Raw genomic sequence first — 23,537 nt, forward strand, 5'->3', positions numbered from 1 at the left:
CGGGCGTCACTTAAAATCTCAAAAAAGTATCCATGCTTCGCCCTGGAAAAATATGACAATTTAGGGCTTCTAAAGGCTTAAGTACTTAATCGATTTTGGGTCTACTAATATGTAGAAAATATACATACATTTTTTTTTTCTCCCGGACGAATTGTGGTTTTTCTCCCCCTGGCGCCCCCCCCCCCCCGGCCCCCCCCCCCCGGCTGGTGGTGGGGGTGGGAAGTCAGGAATGGCATTTTCTCTCTCGTCGGACAGGCCTGTACCCGGCTCGTCGTACTTCGGCACGATGAGGTCGTTGGACAAGAGCAATAATTTTCCTGTCCAAATAACGTTATTTTGATTGCCAGTCTAACAGCACAATTTGAGCCATACTAAAGCCATAACAACTTTCCATGATTTTAATTCCGAGGCTCCAATCGGCCCCGGTTCGGACGAACCTAAAATTATACTAGTATGTCGAGGCAATGGTTTTCACCACTGTTTTTTTTTTTTTTTTTACTTTGTATTAACAGCTCTTCCGAAGAAGGGAGATATGATATCACTAACCCCCATTCTCTGTATCTGGGTTAACCTGATAAGCTTGATCCATGGAGGATAAAGTTTATCAAACTCAAACATTGTCTGCAGATAAACAAATCGTTGATTAAATATATATCATCATTCATGCGGTGAACGTTGTGAATACCAGGGCGCTGATATTTGCCTTTTTGCAAGGATTCGTTCACAGTTTGTGATCTGATTATTTGCTAGTGTAAGCTGAAAAGGCGCCGGTCCCGAACCGGTAACTAAGACCAGATCCCAATTCACAGAGAGGTAGGCCTAAGCTCATCTATTGTCTATTAAAGTAGTTTATTTAAGCTATAAATATTAGTCACTTTTGACAAGGTATCTTAAAACTCGGGAGAAAAATAACGTTTTGCTAAAGTTATCCAGTAACCACTTGCGAAAACCAGGACTGGACAGTCTTCATATAACGGGACAGAGTGGTGATGAGTGATGTCCAATCTCCTGATTTTTCGATACCTTAATATATTAATGAGCAGAGAAACAATTTAACTCATCCATTACCGATTGATTTATTAATAACTAGGTTGAGAGTAGTGCCTTCTAACATTGAAAACAGCAGTGTTGCTAGGTGAAAACGATTGATTATGGGGATCAAAGATTATTACGTGATCTTGCTAACACAGACGTCCCTACCACTTGTACGCCTATTAAAGCATTGTCCCTCTCAAAGCTAAAAAATACTGGTGTTATATTTCGTTACGGTGGTCGTTATTTTCCTTTGCAAAATGAGTTCCTCACCTATATTCAAACGCATTTAATTTCCCATACAGTAAAGTTCTGTATACACTATTACATTTTATTCGACAGAAAACTGTTGATGCCCAATGATAGTCATGATGTGTTGTCATTCAGGGGCGGATCCAGAGATGTCCAAAAGTGGGGCCGATCGAGACAACACCACCCTAGGAGTCCGCGAAAATTTGGTGTTCTAGACGCCCGAAAATAATGTGAGGCGCTTTGGACGATCGTTTTTGTTTTGTTTTTTTGTTGTTTTTGCTTTCCAAAAGGGTTTTCTGTCTAGACGGTAGACGGATATTGATTGCTTTGAATAGTGAATTGAAAAATATTACAACAATTTTATTATGACCTTATTCTCACCAATCGACAGGCCTATAGATAGTGCATCGTCATTGCATACTCAAAAATTCACTGATAATAAATTATCATTATTATATACAATTATTTGGTACACCATATTTTTGTTGGACTGGACCGAGGTTACAGTATAAAGTAAAAATGTTTAACATCTATTTTTTCTTTGTTTTCTTTAACCAGGCTGATTATAAATTACCAAGATGCAGACGACATTAATTACAACCGTTCTGGCAATTTTCTACCTCGGAGTTTCAGCAGAACCCGAGTTTCTCTACAAACAGTTCAGAGACCCTGAACGAGATGTGTTCCATTATGGAAAGTTCCCGTCAGACTTTGCATGGGGAGTTGCTACGGCGTCGTACCAGATTGAAGGTGCCTGGAACGAGGACGGCAAGGGTCCTAGTGTTTGGGATACATTCGCTCATACCCCTGGAAAGACCCACTTGAACCAGACAGGAGATGTGACTTGCAATAGTTACCACAAAATCGAAGAAGACGTAAAAAACCTTCAGGAACTAGGCGTCAACCACTACAGGTTCTCGCTGTCGTGGTCTCGGATCATGCCAAAGGGAACACCAGATGTGATCAATCCAGCAGGCGTCAAGTACTACCACGACCTTATTGATGCTCTTCTTGCTGCCAATATCCAACCAATGGTGACACTCTTTCACTGGGATCTGCCGCAGCCATTGATGGACATCGGTGGCTGGGAGAATGAACTCATGCATGCGATATTCGTTGCCTACGCCGATTTTTGCTTCCAAGAGTTCGGAGGTAAAGTTACAAAATGGATAACTTTCAACGAACCCACTGTATTTACTGTCTTTGGATACGAGATTGGGTACCATGCTCCTGGTATGACGCACCTTGGGTGGGGTGCTTACCGTGCTGGTCATGTCGTTTTAAAAGCTCACGCAACCGCATACCACTTATACGATAAAAAATATAGACCACTTCAACATGGAATTGTTGGTATTACTCTTCACTCCCGTTGGTACGAGCCGAAGTCCGACTCAGAAGCTGATCGCGAGGCAGCAAAGCGAGCTATAACTGGAGAGCTTGGTTGGTTTGCTCACCCTGTCTTCTTAACTGGTGACTATCCCGAAGTTGCAAAGAAACTGATAGCCGATAAAAGCCGAGCGGTTGGCCTGACGTCATCTCGATTCCCAGAGTTTACCGAAGAAGAAAAATTGATGCTAAAAGGTTCAGCGGATTTCTTTGGATTGAACCATTACTCGACGAGTTACATTGAACATAAGGCGGATACGTCTCTTATCCCCAACATCATGGCTGACCTTGACTACAAAGCAACTGAGGATGATTCGTGGGACAGGACCGGTTCTTGGTGGTTAAGACCGGTTCCATGGGGTTTGAGGAAGAATCTGAATTGGATCAAAGACACTTATGGTGACATTCCAGTTTACATCACAGAGAATGGCATGTCAGAGAATGATGGGCCCATGCGACTTGATGATATGGACAGAGTTACTTATTATAGAGCCTACATCAACGAAATATTGAAAGGTAACGTAATATAATGCAATATGATGTCAAACACCAACACTTCTCAATCCATCTTTCTACAAGAATTTTAGAGGCCTACTCGATTTACTCAGATAATCATACTCAATGATTTGCAGGGGCGGATTTGGAAGGGGCGGGGGCGGCCGCCCGCCCTGGATTGATTGGTAGATTGATTAATCGATTGATTGGTTTATTGGTTGAATTTTGTAAATAAACTGTTCAAAAATATTTTGTACATACCGAGTCTAAAAAGTACAAGGCGTGTTGAATTGCTAATGACGCCCAATTTAAACAAAATGAATGAACGACTGTAAGAAGCCAGGACAGCGAAATTCCAATAGATAAAGCATACCTCTCAAATAAATTAAATTGAGCTGAGAGATTATTCTCTTTTGCTATACTCCATCATCATCATCATCATCATCATCATTATCATCATTATCATCATCATCATTATCATCATCACTATCATCATCATCAATAATTATTATTATTTATCTATTTGTTTATATTGCATTTATGGTGCTACGCAGCAAACTTTAATTGATTTGATTTTAATAATAATAATAATAATAATAATAATAATAATAATAATAATAAAATAATAATAATAATAATAATAATAATAATAATAATAATAATAATAATAATAATAATAATAATAATAATACAATAATAATAATATAAGCAATTATGACAGATTGACATTTAGTACTAGTCTTCCTATGGTGAAAATCTACTTTTCAATGAAGTGTTGTTTTATATTACGTTTTTATTTTTTATTTTTAGCCCAGCAGATTGATGGCGTTAATTTAAAGGGCTACATCGCCTGGACATTGATGGATAATTTTGAATGGGCGGAAGGCTACAACGAGCGATTCGGCCTCTTCCATGTGGACTTTGAAGACCCTCAAAAACCAAGGAGACCTCGTGCATCCGCCAAAGCTTTTGCTGAAATCATTAAAAACAACGGCTTCCTCAAGCCAAACGAGAAATCAGAATTATAACGTTTGAGCGTCGATTCCACAAATGATATATAATACTAAATAATAGAAGCAATCGCATATTACAACGTAAAATTAAAACTAACCGATATGGAAAGTCATTCGTTCCTACTGCAATTAGATTTTATGATGTTTTAGTGTAATAATTATTTTTAACCTACCATTTTAAACTGATTTTAACTGAGGAATTCTGTGTTTATATTTGTCTATTTTTGTTTTTAACATGTTGTACGGTTAAGGCCAAATGAGTTTCCCCATTGTGGGATAATAAAATTTTATTGAGTTTAATTGAATTGAAATAAATATAATATTGAATTTACTGGTTATCTATTGTCTTTTAACGCAGTGTGTTATATTTAAGATAAGATAAGATAAGATAAAAACTATTGTCTATGTTAGAAATGCATGATCCATTTGTCGTACAAAATACAAGAACACATTAATAAAAATTAAATTACATCAAAAAGCGAAAAATTGGAATTGCACTAATAAATAATACAGAATTGTTTTGTCAAAAGGAAATTATTTCACTTATAATCAGCCATTACATTATGTAAAAAATATTTTAAAGTATCGAATCAGATATATACATATACAATCCTAATTATCCAAAGGCAAGTAATTGCACATAAATCATTATCATAATTATCATCATCATCATCAACACTACGGTACGCCATCACATCATTATCATTATTGTTACTATTATTATTAACATTATTATTTTTCACAATGAAACAAAAGTTATAAGGGTTACATACATACACACAAAAACAGATATACAGTACACACAAATAATGAGGCCTTAAATAAAATATAATTTATTTATATAACTTAGCCTCTTAGTGAAAAATTAAGACAAATGAATTATGAAATGCAAAATTCTAACAATAAAATAAGAGAAATTAAAAGGTTAACTTCAAATAGGCCTATACTCTTTATTGATATAGTTCCTTTATTGTTAAATGTTACTATTGTTATTCTTTTATTTATTTATTAAAATGGTCGGCCGCATTAATAATTAACTTATTTGTAACTAGCCCGTGGCATTGTACCTAAAAAAGCGGAAAGGTTGCCAAAGCGCTTTCAACGTTATTACTCGTGGTCATCTCCTGGTTACATGCAGATAATCTGATCATGCACAAAGGGGGTGCAGGTAAGAACTTTTTTTATAGGCCGATAATTTTTTTTATCGTGTAAAGAAGTGCAAAAGTTTCAATCACAGTCATGGTGGGAAGTAAATATGTTTTTTTTTTCTCATTAAAAAACTCACTGCACGGAACACACTACGTAAACTTACCACATGGAATCGAAATGCTAAGCCAGAGCTGGGAGGGTTTTCTCGTCCCCGACGAAAGGAGTGGGTTAAACAACAAGCACTGTTGGAACCTCCATTTTGGCATCCAGGAACAAACCCGACATTCTACGATTTTTGGCAGCTTGCGATAATGGCACTGGTAGGCCTATATACCCTCCTCAATTTTGCCGACATTCGGGGCTACCATTCCCAAACGATGGTCCATATATAACCACCACTAATCGCTAGCAGGGTAGGGGAACGAGGATCGACGGGGGAAATTGTTGTCATGTGCATACGCCTGGCATTGCACCTGCTGTTAACAACTTTTCTAAAAATTTTAGATTCCTTTTTTATTTTACTAGAAATCATGAAAATAAAATACCAGCCGATAACATAAACGCAAAATATGAAAACATGATAAATAACTGTAAAAACCTTTATATAAAATTACTGTAATAATAAAAATGCTTACCGATCAATTAAAAAAGAAAAGGATTTTTAATTAATGAAGGGTTTACTCACATGGTTGGGAATTGTTTGATCTAGTCGAATTATCTAAATTGTTTCGTTTAGGCCTACCACCGAAACATATAGGCCTCCATGCCTACTACTGTGACTACTATAGGAATGTTCAGTATTCAAACCTTAATAGAAGGCATAGCATTAGCATTGAGGAGCATCCAGAAAATAACAATAAGTTTTTTTCTTACTTAAAAAAAGCCTATATAAAAAAAAAAATAACTTTAAATTTAGGCCTACTTTTAACTTCCTTTTAAGTAGCCTATTAAAGCTAGTTAATAAGGTACGTTTAATCCTAAATTCAGGTTAATATATATTTATAGAAATGTTATGATACTATTAAAACAGAGTACCCTTGACACGTACCATTTTACTACTGTAAATTACACATAGGCCCTACTATGTGCTTAGTTGGTTCTATTTTGTGGTGCCTGGAATAAATGACTTGTCGCCCTCTTTTTTTTGTGTAGGAAACCGCCGCCGGTTGTTGCGCTGTTAATTTTTTGCCAACCTCCCCAGGTCCATCGTCATACACAACTAGAGTTAACGCGACGAGATGTTTTTGTGAACAAGAAAATGGAAAAAGAAAACAGAGATAGCAGGTAGGATGGATTCATTATACGTTTCCTTGTCATAATTAATATTACAGGAAGTCATAATATAGACATGTGGTCTCGTTAGTTGTGTGACCTATAATAATGTTTACGTTCTGTTACTTTGCTTTGCTTGTTGGTTGCATGTCCAGTGAAGAAGTGCTAGGCACATAGTCATAGATAGGCCTAGGCTAGAGGGGGCCTAGACTAGCCTGCCTATCCCTAGGGCCTAGGCTGTTTAGGCTTTTGGGGGCACAACATATGGGTCCGCCCTAATTAGGCTAGGCCACACCCTGGCTAGGCTAAGCTTATGAATGGATATTTAAACACAAATTAGGAAAGTCAAATATGGAATTGAATTTTTTTGTTTTTTTTTAGCTCATGACAGTAATAAACTAAATACAACAAGTAGGCCTAGTAGGCTAGGCCATAGGTATAGCCTATGGCATCCTAGCCTGTTGGCCAGCCCAGCAGTAGGCTAGCCCAGTACAACTTTAAATCAAATGTCATCAATCAGTTCTTCCAATTATATGGCGTCATAGTCATGCATGGATATTTTTGATTGATGGAGTTGACTTGACCCTATTCTTACTTAATTAAACTTTACGCGGTGGCTACTGTCATATGCTACGCAGAAGTGTAACCATAAATTACAAGCTGTGCTTATGCTGATATTTCTTCGCCTTGTGCTATGGCAATTCCTAAATTTAACTAGTAAATAATTGTCAGAACCTAGAACAAAATCATTCATTATATACATTGATGTCAACTCAGTAGTTATGATTTATGCACATCACACACAAATTTGTGTTATTTGTTTATGTATCACTTGCAGAACTAAATTTACAGTATGGTATTCAACCTTCTATTTTCATCTGAAATGCAATAGTAATACATTTTGGTAGTGGTTATTATTACACCAGTCTTAAATGTATCTTTTAAAATTCTTATTTGATTTTATTGTCCTAATTCATTCCATATGCAATAAAATTCTTTGTTTTTTTTTCCATCAGATTCCCAGATTCTGATGAGGATTTTGAAGTCTTAGATATAGAAATGGATGCAACCATGAACCTAGGAGGAATGTACGAAGATGATGATGGACCATTCCATTCTATAGACATGGAAATCCATGATAACCTCAATCTCAGTCGTTACTCTACAACACCACCTGTGAACCATCGAGAACAGAAACGTTATGGTAAACAAGAAAACAAAACACCTAAAGTTGTTCATGCTGGTGGTAAGCATAGTACCTCTAGAGCACAAATGGGCACGGTAACAGAAAGTAATTTTTCACCAGTGGTGAGGAGAAATTCTCAAGAAGCAATGACCGAAGATGCCAAAGAGGCATTAAAAAAGAAGAAACGGGATATAAAAAAGGAACGCAACCACCAACGTGAAGAAAAAATCTCAATCAGGCATAACAAAAATTGCATCATTACTCCATCTCATTCTCAGGAAGTGATGAGTATCAATAATAGAACGAGTTATTCAAGCAATCGCTACCAGAGTTTGACCTACTTACAAGTCAGCCCACCAATTTCACCTAATACCACTACAAAAAAAAGACAGAGCTCCATTGGTAATCAATTGGTTGAATGTCCAAAAGACAGATTAGATTTTCATAGAACTTTTTCCTATGTCATCAAAATGGGAGCGAGTAATTCAAAGAAAGAAAAAAGCCATGATATCACCCGGCTTAAGGTTCAGAGACAGAACAGTCAACAGCAGGAGTTCTACCAAACTCAGACAGCGGAATTGATCTGGCTGGCTTTACAGGCTTGGCAAAATTGCGTTGAAATGGAACAACAGGATAAACTGCTTATGACTGCACGTTCAAAAGCTAAGGAAATTGTTGACAGAATATTGAAATTCAGTTTTGAACCTATAGGAACCGGTATACAGAGAAGTAAGTCACTGCAGAATTCTACCACTCCAATTTTGTTTGAAAAAGATTTTGATGATGAGGAAAATTCTTCTAGCAATTCATCTCACATTCCTCATAGCCTATCAGATTCTCATATTGACCAATCAAGGGAACAGACAGTGTTCTCTGAGGCATGCGAGCCAAAGACAAGTATTTTACGAAGATCTTCTCTTGCGTTTGGCTATGAGGTCACAGCTCTGATGAAGATGATCCAACTAGCGCATAAACAGATTGGCCCACTTCTGTGTGATCTGGAAAATGTTCAGAAACTTTATATCTCATCGAAAGCCCTTGAAAAAGATATACCTGAGTTCACTTCAGAAGCATTTATCAGACAGGTTAACACACTCAATCTGTGGATAAACATCACTATCGATATTTCGCATAAATTAAAACTCCTTGGCTCCCATCTTGGAGTTTATGATTCTGGTAACTGGCCAGGAATTGAATATGATGGACGTTACTCCATTACCAACAATTCTAGTATCATTAAACCATATGCGAAAAAATCAGGTCGTCTCAGCTTACCAAGTGTTCGGGAAGACTCATTAGATTCCCATGACCATGAACCTCAAGTGGGAGATAACTCTTCTACCTATTCACCCATTTCTAAACCTGTTGCCATGCCTCCTGTGCCTGTTGCTACACCTTCACCTGTTGCCACGCCTACTACACCTGTTGCCACGCCTACTACACCTGTTGCTACATCTACACCCGCTACCACGCCGACCACACCTAAGCCAGGTCGATTTTCACCAATGACGCGTATATTTAGTTCATGTCACTTCAGTTTTGATGAGGAAAACTCTACTTGGATGTACAGACCTTACGTTGACAGTGGTTTAAAACACAAGGGCCTAGAGAAGACAATGATTGCCCTGCAGTCCATCATAGGTCCAACATTAACACGTGCCAAGATGGCAATGGAAAGAGTATCAGTTACGGGAGAATCCACTGACTTAACAAAGGTATGGATCTCTACTTAAATATTTCCTTAGTTAAAATTGTGTACTTTACTCCAGTGGATACATGATTTATGTTCAGGCGATTGGTACAGTGTGGTAGACAGGTTCAAACTGGTTTTCCATTTGGTGAATTCATTTGCACGAATTGAAAGCGTCGGTTCATGCACATTCGCATTCACATTCCTTTCGGAGTCTTTGCGAAGCGAAAAAATGCGCAACCAATCAGAGCTCAGGAAGCAAACCGATGCTGTGATTGTGCGAATGAATTCGCCTAGTGAAAAACAGGCTTTAGCCAAAACACAAGCGAAAATATACCCGCTACAGCAGGTGGGCTACACTACAGTACACAGTTGAAAATGTGTTAAACCCTTAAAATGTGATTTCGTGAAACTGTACGATGTAGTAATGTTAAAAGCTCTTCGATATTTAGACTTTAAAAAGTAAAACTTAAGTAGTGTTAATAAATTTATGTGTTCTGCAGTAAAATTCATCAATTCAGTAAAATTTATAAATCCTAACAGATTGGATTAATTTTATACAATTATTTATTCACACTAAATATGGTGTTAGTAAACAGAGAATTTTCTATTTAATTTCATTCTTTTTTAAGGTACTTGTCATTTTCTTTTTTAATTCTTTTCATATTCCTTTCATTTTCATTTTTTTTTTCTTTTTCATTTTCAACGTAATTGCACTGTCCATTGTCATGCAACAATACGTAACTAAATACACAACAGACAGATAATTCTAGTACTGTACAAATTATCAATGAAACAAAACAACATTCTTATGGATCTGCTGTAGTGTTTTCTTTTACTTTTCCTACATTACTGTTTATGTTCATGTTTGAATTGATACAAAAATTAAATAAGGAAATAAACACCTAATCCATTTCAAGACTGTAATGTAATTCAGTACAACATTCAAAATACCAATAATGATAACACAGTATTCACTCCTACTGTAGACAAGAATGATACATGCATACATACATGTACAGTAATAATAATAATAATAATAATAATAATAGTAAAAATATTAATAATAATAAAATAATAATATGTATCGCATTTTCATATTTACATCTGTTCAATGCGCTTTACATAGAAGATCATAAAATATAATTTAAAAATGCAACATTATATTTTAAAATGAAATTTTAATTAAAAAATATATTGTATGGAAAGACTACAAATTATTGTTACTAATTTGAAAATAAATTCAATTGAAAATTTGAAAATTCACTATCAACATAATAAATATTACATAATTATAATTATTTAGTTACTGTAGTGTATTTTTTTTTTTAATTATCAAAATTTAACAAGTAAATTAATAATTTTAATTCATTATCTACACAAAAAAAACCAGTCTAAATAACTCCAGCAATAAGACTGCAAAAAGCTTTGTGGAATAAATAAGTTTTACCCTAAGTTTGTCTTTAAACGCGATGATAGAAGTTGTGTCTCTTAGTTCAGCAGTTAGCAAATGATCCACTTTATATTATTGTTAATTGTTGTTTATAATATTTGTACAGTAGGTTATAAGTATTGTTTATTATTATTTAATATTATTAAATATTGTGGCAAATTGTACAGTATTCTTATTAGGTATTTCCTTTATGTTCATTCACTAAACCAATCCTACTAAACCTGTATTTAGTGTTCCTACATACAAATTTGAGTAAGCTCATATTCTGCATAATGCACATTAAAATATGAACATTATGTGCTATCTGTCCAGTTATTTATTATTATGTTTAAAGTCTCCCTATAATATAGTTACTCTTTTGGACCATTAGTAACATGGTATGATTGCCACCTGGTTGTTGTTTAATGGTAGATATTTTCTAAACTACTAGTTATGTAAACAGGAAAATGACTTGATGACTCATCACTATTATTGTGTGTATAGTTTTTGTTATGATTTTTCTGCAGCCCATTTAAACTACCCTAGGCATAATGTTACATTGTCCAATTCCTTTTCCATTTAGTCCTCACTTTGATTAATTGCATTTCTATAGCGCCATGTGATCTGGAAAAAAACACATTAACATCCTGTATACAATCCTATTGTAGGTTATAAGCCTAATTCTAAGTTTTTCATGGAAATTACCAATGCAATACACAAAAAGGTGTGTTACACAAGCTTACTGTGTCTTTGATAGGCTCAAAATCTTGAAAATTTTATAGGCTGAACTTTTTATTTTTTTTTATAAAATTGTTATTTTTGAAAAAAAGAATAACCCCAAGGAGAGGAACGGAAAATATGTGTGAAGAGGCCTTTTATCCATCTTACAGTAATACGGTAGTCAATCTGATACCGTAGGCCTTATAAAATATATTATTTTATTAGTCTGTCTAGGCTGGAAAAGCGATGAGGGAGGGTGGCTTTTCTTTTTTCTTTTTTTATTTTTCTAAAGCCAAATATCACGCTTGGGTTGTTTGCTGGTGCATTGATATTCAAAGTAAAACATGATTTACCATAATACAAACAATATCTACTATTTAATAAAAAAAAAAAAAAAAAAAAATTTTCAAAATTTTTTTGTTTTCAGTACCATAATAGACATGCGCGCAAGGGTGATAAACTAATTTTTTTTTTATTGGGCCTTGATTTCAGATCCTTAACCATAGCTTTTAGCAAGTCAGGTGGTACAATTTTACCAAGCAAAATGTAGGGTGAGTGATTTGCTAATGAACCTAAGATTTTGGCCTTAAAAAATAAGTCAACATCAGACCAAGGAGACAATACTTATACCACATAGAAATATTGACTTTACTGTAACACATTATTATCAAGCTTATGCATTAAAAATAACATGAGACTTACAGACATATTAATTATTGTTGTTGTTGTTGTTATTGTTATTATTATTATTTATGATAAAGTGATGGAAGTGATTGTTATTTAATTAATTTTTTGAAAATATCAGCTGATGACAGTTGTTCTACTGACTTTAAAAACCTCTAAAGGTATTCACATCTTTTTCAAAGAAATTTATGCCAACGAATAAAAAGGGGATTTCCCTTGTCTGTTATTAAGATTGACGAACCCGTTGATCATGGATTAAATGCATATAGTTCAATTTAAAAAAAGAAGTAACCTATCTTTTTTTTTGAAATAGATGTAAGGTCAGGGTCATGTTGTTAAGCCCGTGAAATGCATTTGAAACATACAGTACTGTAGATTATTAACATTGTATGTTTTTTGTGTTATTGTATTTTCACTTTCAATATACTACTGTATACTAATTTGTTTTTTCGGATACTTTTTTATTTATAATGTGCACAAATCAGTTGTATCCATATATTTTTTTATGCGAAATAATCCAGCTCCTTGATACCTTTGGTTATGATGTTTTTTATATCTGAATATAATTTTAAATAGGTTTACTTTGAAATTCAGTAAGGAGAATCAGGGCTAGAAAAAGTGCACGACCAGCAGTCGGAGGCATTGACCTTTAACCCACAGACATTTTAAGAAAAATATTTGGTTTTTTTTTTTTTGGATTGGATTGGATTTGATTTATTCGGTGTAAATACCAAGGATAGCCCACGAAAGTCTAGAAGAAGACTTATTTCCAGTGGGTTCCTTCTGGTGGTGATTGGACAGTACACCGGGAGACAATCCCCTACTCTTTTCCGAAGAGTGTACTGTGTTCTTTAACATGCACATGGGCCATAAATGCACACGGGACCATCGGCTTAAACGTCTCATCCGAAAGACGGTGCACTATTGTAACTTGTATTTCAGCCCTCTAGCTGAAACACAAGGAGAAGGGGAACTGAACCCCGGGGACCTAGAGATCTCCACAGTTCAGTGCACACACAGTGGCTACCACCCCCAGATTAGCTGACTGAGTTAAGCTGCTCTCTCCTTTGCACATCACAATTTAATGCATAAATATAATAGTTTTGCTTGCTGCAAACCACTAAATGTACTACTGTTTCGCTATAATAGTGTAAAGATTACATTTGATCCTAGAGGCATTTGATCAAGATAATTTTCATGGTTGGAGGCACAGACATTTTTTTCCAGGCCTGAGAAGAATATTACTTATTGTATATTAATTATTGTAAACAATGACAAAGAAAATTATATTCTTTGGATATATTTTATAATGTGCATTAACTCAATTCCTGTACTGTATTCATAGATTTTTCATGCAGATAATTCAGCACCTTGTAAAATTGTAAAATTACAAGAAAATAATATTTATTTGGCCACTTTAAATACATTTTTGTATTTTTTGTATGCAGATAATTCAGCACACTTCTTACCTTTGGTTATGATTTTATTTATATCAGAATATAATTAAGTAAGTTTAGTTTAAAATAAGAAGAATTTAATTGTAAACAATATTTTTTTGACTACATTACTTTGGGTCACCATTTTCAACCATTGTGTTTAAATAATTGCTTATTATTTCTTTCAGGGAGATGAATTTCCTAGTCATCCATGTCTAGATACAAGTTCAGCTAACATCAGTGATGTACATACCAGTTGCTTTATCAAGCATGGTTGTCATAGTGAAGAATTCAAAGCCATGAATCTTCCGTCTTTCAGGTATGTGTGCTACTGATTGTAGGATGGAAGATGAGAGTGGTGGCTCCAGAAATTTGTTGTCAGGTTGTCCAACAAGTCCAAACGAGGCCTGCGAATCAATGCGCTGCCTAGGGACTCTGTCCTGGGTACAGGGTACAGAGCTCAATTCCTCACTGATTTCAGGAGTTGTATCCTGTGGGGCTTGTGTTAACTGTGAAGATTTTGTGCACTGGTGATGTCATTAATAATAAACATTGTGGAATGATGTGGTATGTAATTCATTGATCTCCAACTTGTTGGAGATCAATGTATTGGTGACAGTTCATTCCCTTTCAATTGTTGCCCAACTTTGGAATGGTCTGCCTAATTCTGTCAGATCTTGTGATTTGCTTAGGCAGTTCAAAGGCCATCTAAAAACACACCTTTTTCAATAGCTCCGCTCACCTTGCATAGATCGTATTTGTTTATTGTTTTGTTTTGTTTTCTTATTTTTCTACTGCTTTATTGCATTAGTTAAGTTAGCACACTTTGCTTGGGTTTGGTTCTATGCAAGCTTTACTCGGGGGGATGTTTTTGACTTATTGTGGAGAGTCGCTTACAGCGCTTCGTAACTTTAAAAAAAGGCTATACAAGTAACAAGTAACAAGTCTTAGTGCTGAGTTTAGTTGCACAGCTTTAGAAATACACTCCAGACAGCATTGAGTATTTGACATGAGATTCATGTATTCAAGACCTCTTCGATGAGATTCATGTATTCAAGACCTCTTCGAAACAAAAACTTGCACATAAATTGAAAATTTCAAAAAATCAAAATACATTACAGTAGTTTTTTTTTTGTCAAAAAAATATAAGAACAAAGCTTGTTCTGATCGACCGGTAGCTGTATATACCTATTAAATGCGTTGTTTGTTTTTACTTGCACTATTGGAATAGATCAAATTTCTCATATTTCCTGCACTGAATTGCGCAATTGGGAACTGTGCTGATAATCATTTAAGAAACCACCAAAATACGTCAGATTTGTTGCCATATATAGGATCAGACACGGAAATGTGTTATATCAGACAATCCAAAATGTACTGTAGACCTATATATCATATGTAAATTATACCAAATGTTTCACTGTAGAAAGATACAGTAGTGTACAATGCATTACTAGGCATCATGGAAACAATATTCCTAGGTATTGTACGGTCTTGTCTCTACCATACAGTAGTTATATTTTCCAAAATATCTCATTTCCAACAAGCTGAAACATGGCATACCATAGCCAGTGGCGTAACATCTATGAGGTCTCACAGGCTAAAGCCAGGGGCACCAGCCTTTAAAGAGCCCCTGGATTTTTATAATCAACATTTTCCCTCATACACTAACATTTGAACAAGATGCTTCTTTGAGTCAAATACCCTAAAGCTGGTGGGACTGTGCCCCAGGATAGTAGGGCCCTGACGAAGCTTTAGCCAGGGCCTCAGTCCTATTTGTAATACGCCACAGCCTGTATCCATGAATACAAATTGTCATGAGTGCCGGTTGTTGGCCGATTCCAGGGATTTCACAGTAAAATATCTCAATTTAATAAATGATTAATTAATATATATCTCTGATCTTTCAACTTCCAGGCATGCATATGTGTTTCTGCTCCGTGTTTTACTTGATGTTATGCATGAATGTTTACATTTTCGGCTTGCTCAGAAGCCAGCAGCAGAGGCCGAGCCGTCCATTCACAGCATCAATCAGGTAAATCCACCTAGAATTTTTATAGGCTATTCAGGATGGTTTGTTTCCTGGTGTATTGTTATACTGTACTTATTTTGTATGATGATAAATAACGTGTGGGCGTGTGCCAACCATGTGTTTACTGTCACTTGATTTGTAATCACCTAATGTGTGAAATTGATATTAGAATATTGATTTGAGTGGAGGAATCTTGGAAATGTTAGGCCATGAGGAATGTTAAAAATGTGTATAAGGAAGAATATCAAAATATTCTAGAGGAGGTAAAGAATGTGGGAAATGGTAGGGAATGGATTGTTGAAAATGTGTAGAGGGATGGGGAGAGATCAGTGCAAAAGGTTGTTGGCATTATTAGGAGAAATGTAGAATGCTTATTGGTCAGTTGGTAGTGTGTAATTTGTTACACAAAAACTAATACCTGATTAATCTGTAGATTTTTAATCCCTATTAATCTCTGATAATATCATGTGAACCATGAACTGATTTGAGAGGCAGTGTGGATTAAGAAGATATTAAGTACTACTAATCCAAAAACAGTATGATTTTGTACTGTTCATAATAGGATTAATCTCGTGAATAATTATTAATCCAAATTAATCTTTGATTATTGGCTTATATATAAATGTAAGGAAGTGATTTGTTGGGCAGTGTGGATTAAGGAGTATTAATCTCTTGAATAATTATTAATCCAAATTAATCTTTGATTATCAGCTTATCCATGAATGTAAGGAAGTGATTCGTTGGGCAGTGTGGATTAAGGAGTATTCAAATTAATCTTTGATTATCAGCTTATCCATGAATGTAAGGAAGTGATTCGTTGGGCAGTGTGGATTAAGGAGTATTATCATAGGATGGTGCAAGCAGTTGTCAATGACAGCCAAGATGTAGACACAGACATTGAAGAGTATGAAGAAAATTTAAAGAACATGCTAGATGTAAGTTGAACAATATTATTGAAGAATACAGGTCTCCCTCTAATTACAGACCCCTCCAATTAATGACCACTCCAATTAAAGACCACATTTGTGTGGTCCCAAATTAATAAATGTTTTTTATCTTTATTATTTAAATTACATACCAAATTAGTTAAAAACCATGGAAACCCAAAAGTGGTCTTTAATTGGATGGAGACCTGTATTCGCATAACCCCAGATATACATAATAATACTTAATACACTTCCACATCTACCTGCTTCCTCATACGGCATCCACCTCTATACTGATACCCACCCAACCAAGAGTTGGGACAGCTGGGCAAGTGATTAGGCTGGGCAAGTGTCATCTAGTTTCTATACCTTGTCACCTGGTGAGCATACTAACACAAAATTCAATCAAAGATAAACTACACATCTTCTGATTCTTGCTCCCTAGCAACAAAAAGGCATGTCACTTAGAGTTAAACCCATCAATAAATATTGCCTTTCAGGAGTCTTGGCATTGAACAGAAATCTTTTAATCCTAGGTTGTTTATGTTTTATTTGTGTTCAGTTATTAATAATAATATTAAACAGATATTAATTTAGCGCCAATTTTTTTTTTTTTTTTTTTTTTTTTTTTTTAACTGAATCAAAAAATAGAAACTATTTAAACCTTCATTTCTAGGTTTATTTTGAATACATTCATATTTGGATGTCAATGCTTCAACGATCGCCTCGTGCTTCAGCAAGTTTAAAGAACATACTTGAAGAGGAGTGGGCTTTCTCAAAAGAGTTCTGTCCTCACATCAGAAGTGGAGAATCGAAGGCTGGCAAAAGATTCTGGTGAGAGGCTGTTTTTCTTATTACTTCAGCAGTACAATTATTCTACTATACTACTAATGTTACTAGCATTACTGAGCAAATGATAAGGGTACTATTTTCTCGCTAGTACAGACCAAAGGAAAGAGATTTGTAGTGTAGTATTATACAAATTGTGCACTTGGACCACAAACTGAAATCACAAAAACTTTTATTAGGTTGGCAATGTAATGTTGTTAGTCCTACAAACAAAATTGCCATTCCACAACAGGTATCTGTGCATTAACTAATTTACAGTTGGTCATTGATTTTGAGGAACTGATTCACCCTTTTGTTCAGTTGTTGGTTTTCTTGCTGCTAGTTGACCAAAGATTCCTCCCCTCAGCAGCCACTTAGACACATCTGAGTGGGGTTGTCAATTTAATTTACTCTACCGGATGGAGTTTAATGTTGTACCCAGGACAAAGTTAACTACCTTAAGGCGAGAATTTTTTTATACCTAGTTTCGCAAACTTATTTTTTTGAAGACTGTCAAAGGAGGGCGGAAAAAATATAAAAATAACATTTTGTATTCTTATTTAGCAAATGGTTTTGCCAAAAATATTCAGACGGGGGTGAAAATAAAAATAAAATTTTATTGTTCAATGTAAACATAATGATAATAATAATCTCTTTATGTATACACAGCAAAAAAAACCCCAAATTCAACATAGAAAATACAATATCAAAAAAGAAATTGTAAAAAGTTGTTCTTCCTTGAGTCCGTGGTTCATTAATTAACAACAAAAATGATTATATAAAAGTTAAAATATTAACAATAAATTCATTACAATAAATATTAAACAGTGTAGAAATGGGATGGTTAAATGCTTTAAATTTTCAGAATTAGATAGAAATATATATATCAATCTTATTTTTGGAGATTTCAAGGCTGTGGTAGGTGTAATAAAAATAAAGAAGAATTTCCATTTTTTACTTGGCGGCCAGTGCACTAGTTGCCCAAAAATAAAATTTTATTTTTATTCAAAATCATCAATATTGGCTTTGGCGTATTCAGCGAAACAAGGTAAAAAAAGTCTTGCCTAAGCTATGCTTCTTAACTACCTGAAGCTAAGCTTATGGTTAAAACATAATTTATCGTATATATATTTTCAAGTTCACATTATTTGATGATGTTAATGGTTACTGTTTCTGATGGACAGCATCATGGCAAGCAACTTACTTGAATCTACTAGAGAATACCTTGAAGCCGAGACAGATGACATCTGCTCTGGGTTGCAGGATAGCACATTATATCCAGAGAACATCATGTGAGTCTCAGTGTAAATAATCTCAAACTAAGAACTCAACAAAACTAAGTTATAAAATGATGTAAAAATTTTTTTTATTATTAATCACATTAATTTCATACAGTTTGCTGCTGATGATAATGATACTAGAGTGGGCATTCAGTACAGTGCATACCTCTGCTATAGCACTTCCTTTGACCTTGAATTTGACCTTTTCACCCCAAAATTAAATTCCACTTTCCTTAGACCAATATGTACCACTCGACTAATGCTACAGCATAATGATCCATTCATAAGGTTTTGCATAAATGTTATCAAAGAAATAGACAACATCAGTGAACAATGTACATAGCATCTGTAGTGGGGTATCTAGTATTATGCTAAAAGTAAAAAGTATTTTTATAATTTATTCATATCTTTTAGTAATGTTTTAATATTTTTTATTATTTTTAGACAAAGTACGAGAGATTCCAGCAGAGGCATAAAGCAGCTGTTTTATGAGGCAAGAGAGAGGGCATCCAGGGCTCTAAGCTTCGCTAAGATGCTTCGAAAAGTAAGCTTTCAATCCAATAATAATATCATGTTTTCAATCAAATAAATTGCATTGAAATATATATGTATAGAATAAATGATTATGGAAGCATTGGCAGAGGAATTGCAGTTAATGGCAACTTTAGAAAGTCAGTATGGTTTGGGCATGGAATGCTATCTATAGTAAACAGAGATAAAACTACTATTAAACCACATAGTGATGAAGAGATATGGAATGAAGACTTACGTGAAGACGACAAAAACAAATATAATAAATTAAACAAACTAGGAACATTTAGAAATATGAAATAGTAAAATATATACTCAATATATATAAACTATATACAATTGTGTATTTAAGTAAGTTATTTTATTTTAATCATGAAGGAAAATGAAAAAATAATTTACAGTTGCATATTCTTTATAATACTATTTCTATTGTAAATTCCCTTCTTTGGCAGGATTTAGAGATCGCAGCTGAGTTCCATTTGTCTGTGTCTACTAAAACGTTGCTCAAGGATTTATGTTCTTCAAATCATGTCAGGGTAAGTATTATTTACCTTTTAATTTTTATTTTTTTATAAGTCTTCGTAGGGGACCATGTGATGTGCAAAGAACAGGGGTGGGGGGTGCTTGAGATTTTTGTTTAGAAATACCTGACCATAGACTCTGGTAATTTAAATCGAAAATGAGCTTGTTTTGGAGTTTTTTCCTTCCCTTTTTTTTTGGGGGGGAGGGTGGGGGTGTGGAACCTACCCCTTGTTGCCGCCTGTTGAACCACTCCTTTTGTTTATGAATTTATTTTATGTGAACGTATTGCCAGGAAGGGATTTAAAAAAAATAATAATTACATTATATTTTATTGACAGGTACTGCTAGACAGTCCTGGTCACATGCTTTTTGTTCCGCAACATGTCGAAGGCAAAATCCAACAGATACGCCAGTTGTTGAGCGATCTCTGTGGACGCGAAGATTTCATTCAGTCAAGCCCGTCCAGCGAAGACGGTTATTTATTATTGGTGAAGACTGATGACACGGATTGGTGGCCGGGAAAGTGCATTGATGTTACTCTCAACGTTGAGAGGACCATCGCTCTAGTAGACATACAGGTAAGGCTGTAAATGGATATACAGTTTAAAGTCTTATTTAGGAGCCACCCATCGGGTGGGAGAAACATCTAATAGACCCTTGAGTTTAAGCACAATGTTATAAGAGAGGATGAGCGAACGTTCTTTAAGAAATGCTCATATACATGAATCCCCATTATGGAAATTGACTTCCCAGTAAATAAGGTGGATTGCGAGATTAGAACCAGCAACCTTCATATGCCGGTCAGCAGATGCACTGCCAACTGAGCTGAATGGCGAAGTTGGCAATGTTTGTTTACTGCGCAGTTCACTTTTTCTTCGATATAAGTTTATCTTTATTATCACACTCGCGTCACACCACTTTGACAGCCTTCATCCACCACTGTGTCTAGGGCGTAGCTTTATCACTGAGACGGCTGGGTTGATTTTGAGGAGTGTGTATCCATGATGTTTAAAGCCGGGCACTCACTACGTTGCACGATGGTTGAATCCATCTATGACTCCATCTATGAATTTTGTGATCGCTTGTCGATGCAATGCCATCTGCTTATTGTCGGTGCGCAGTCTGAGAGGATCGCCATTAAAAACAATCTGCGTTGCGTTTTCTATGGAATCACGTGGCCAATGACTGTCAAGTGAATTGTGTGCCCGGCTGAAGTGTTGAAGCCAACATCATCGTATGATACAGCCCTGACGCAATTTTTTGTTGCGTCGGGTCTGTGTGAGATAAACACTGACGCGGTGGTTTGCTTTGGTGACAGTCGCGTCATAGATATTAATATTTAATATCATAATCATGTCAGGCTGCATCGTAGGACGTTGTCTGAGTTGGGATTTTTGAAACAAAAAAATCTATTACAATACCATTCATTGATGCTTCCATATTTTTATGTTTTGATTTATTTTTTAATAAATGTTTACATATAATATCAGAATTTTAGGTCTTCCTCCAATTAAATACCACTTTTGGAACCAGGGTTTTCATGGTCTTTAGCAGCTTTAGTCTCTAATTAGAACAATAAAGATAAAAGACATTAGTTAATTTGGGACCACAGAAAAGTGGTCTTTAATTGGAGGGGCTAAATATAAAAAAATCATAAAAATATTTTTTGAAATTAACTTGCCCATTTTGAAGTAACATAAAAGTTATCAACTTGAACATAGAAATTAGTGTTTTTAAAAAATGTCTACCCATCAGTTTACAGCGAAAAATGATAGAAACACTTCCAGTCACTGGATGTGTTTTATTATTTTTATTATAATTTGTTGGTTTAAAAATCAGGGTACACATATTTTAAATTCAGTAATTTCTATGCACAAGTTAATAATTTGTATGTTATTGCAAAATGAGCAAGTTTATTTCAAACTTATTTTTTATGATTTTTTTTACATTAGCAAGGGACAATACATCTTTAATTAGAAGGACACCTGTAATTGAAACACTTCTTACATTATGTATGTTTTTTTTTCATGTTAGGTTGAGAATCTGCTGTTGGTAGTAAATCATTCTTCTCAGCTATCCAGTCAACGCAAAGCATTTGAGAAGGCTGTTGGAAGCGATGTTGCCTTGGTGATAGAAACCACATCCAGTCACAACACAATAGCAGATGCCCTATCAGAACTTAAGGTTTACTATCCTAATCATCATTCACTTAATGATATTTGAAAAAAAAATAAATATCTTTACCTATCTCACCCTCTACAATTAAGTACATATCCTATCTTGGAACACTTTATGCTCAAAAATGAATTCCTTTTAAGATTACTACCCACCATAAATACTTTCCTGCATCACTGAGGCATGCTGTGAGTTATTATCTGGCTGTCTTGCACCATAAATTGCTTGAAAACGATGGTTGTCATAGCAATGCAGTGTGTTAGTTTAGGTTTATAGTTTTTTTTGTGAGTTATGATTTTTTCCTTGATTTTCTGTTACTTTGTTTTTAAGTGCCTCGAGGTTGTCTCAATGTGAAGCACTATATAGATCTAGAATTATGATTATTATTATTTGTAAATAAACCATACTGTATTTTTGCCTTAGACAGTACGAAACATCCTGCCTAAGGTAAAAATACTTGTTTATTTACAAAGAATAACAATAATATTACACGAATTGAAACCAGATAACATTACTTGAAGATCTAGAATTATTATTATTATAGCCTTTCCCATCATCGTGAGTTGTGTAAAAGTAAGGTGGTTGTAATAGATAAGAACATGTGATAGTGAGTATAATATCTTTCGTATTGCAGACTATTGCCTTGACCCATGGTGAGACATTGACCTCGAACATCTATAAGATACGCGAGAATCTCGACATTGATGCCATGCACGATATTCATCAAACCGAAAAACTTGGCTTATACTTCCGGGAAACCATGCACAAATGTTTTGCTGTTGGATTTGAGGTAATACATACATACATGACATTATTTATATAGCGCTATTCATGAAGATCAGAGCTTTTAAGGTCATTAAATGAATAATCTGAGCAGATTGTTCATTAAAGGTCATTGATTTAAGGTCATTCAAGGTCATTCCAGGCTCAAAGTGTGGACTACAGTAGCTCATACAGCAACTTTCTTTTTTGAAAAGTTGTGTTTGATTTTGGAAAAAAAATAAATATATAACTTTTTTAAATATTATTTTTTTACTTGTTCACTTCCATTGCAGTATCATAAAGAAGTAGCTCGTCTTCTGTCGGGAGAACTCCGCCAACGTCTTGGAAAGACCTCTCTCGCATTTGCTATATCGTGGATGAAATTTGTGGTAGATAAATGTGAAAAAGGCAAGGGCAGAAAACCAAGGTAAAAATATTTTGTTAAAAAGTATGTTATAATAGTGGTACTGTATGTTTTCTATAATCATCAAATATTACCAGAGAGTATAAAACTGCAAGAGTTCTGACTCTCGTGGTTTCCTTGGAACGTAATCCTATTTCAAAAAGTACTACCAGAAAGGGGCATGTCCTTCAAATGACCAATTTCAAGCGAACTCTATTTGAATTCTAATAGGGCGCCCCTATCGCATGGCTGTACTTTTTTTAAGATTTCATTGTGTGCATACAAAAGGAGGGCAGTCGGACCTCTTGCAGCTCTATTCTCTTTGATATTG

The 23,537-nt window shown here is 35.0% G+C and overlaps 2 protein-coding genes across 2 annotated transcripts in view; both read left to right on the plus strand.

The window, feature by feature from the left end:
* The first annotated feature begins 381 nt into the window (after positions 1–381).
* Positions 382–4,509, plus strand: LOC117102859 (cytosolic beta-glucosidase-like). The gene is made up of 3 exons (XM_033243285.1): positions 382–813; positions 1,843–3,186; positions 3,976–4,509. Exons 2-3 carry the CDS (start codon positions 1,863–1,865, stop codon positions 4,191–4,193), a joined length of 1,542 nt encoding a protein of 513 aa, XP_033099176.1. The 5' UTR covers positions 382–813; positions 1,843–1,862; the 3' UTR covers positions 4,194–4,509.
* Positions 4,510–6,505: 1,996 nt separating this feature from the next.
* The window catches only part of LOC117102862 (mitogen-activated protein kinase kinase kinase 4-like), a gene marked incomplete in the record, with an annotated part of 26,560 nt that continues 9,528 nt past the window's right edge, over positions 6,506–23,537 (plus strand). The window contains 13 exon segments of the mRNA XM_033243289.1: positions 6,506–6,611; positions 7,616–9,500; positions 13,936–14,066; positions 15,665–15,782; positions 16,568–16,714; positions 17,382–17,539; positions 18,718–18,825; positions 19,258–19,357; positions 19,797–19,880; positions 20,205–20,444; positions 21,901–22,050; positions 22,676–22,831; positions 23,097–23,230. Of these exon segments, the coding sequence (XP_033099180.1) occupies positions 6,586–6,611; positions 7,616–9,500; positions 13,936–14,066; positions 15,665–15,782; positions 16,568–16,714; positions 17,382–17,539; positions 18,718–18,825; positions 19,258–19,357; positions 19,797–19,880; positions 20,205–20,444; positions 21,901–22,050; positions 22,676–22,831; positions 23,097–23,230 (3,437 nt within the window).

Source organism: Anneissia japonica, unplaced genomic scaffold, assembly GCF_011630105.1.
Source record: "Anneissia japonica isolate Jap-2015-1 unplaced genomic scaffold, ASM1163010v1 scaffold597_len517326_cov190, whole genome shotgun sequence".
In the NCBI taxonomy this organism is placed as follows: Eukaryota; Metazoa; Echinodermata; class Crinoidea; order Comatulida; family Comatulidae; genus Anneissia; species Anneissia japonica.

What these genes read in the sequence shown, in the direction of transcription:
- LOC117102859 (XM_033243285.1), top strand. Translation starts at nt 1,863, where the DNA reads ATGCAGACGACATTAATTACAACCGTTCTGGCAATTTTCTACCTCGGA. An exon ending in CATCAACGAAATATTGAAAG is followed by an intron (nt 3,187 to 3,975) that starts GTAACGTAATAT and finishes TTTTATTTTTAG; the next exon opens with CCCAGCAGATTGATGGCGTT.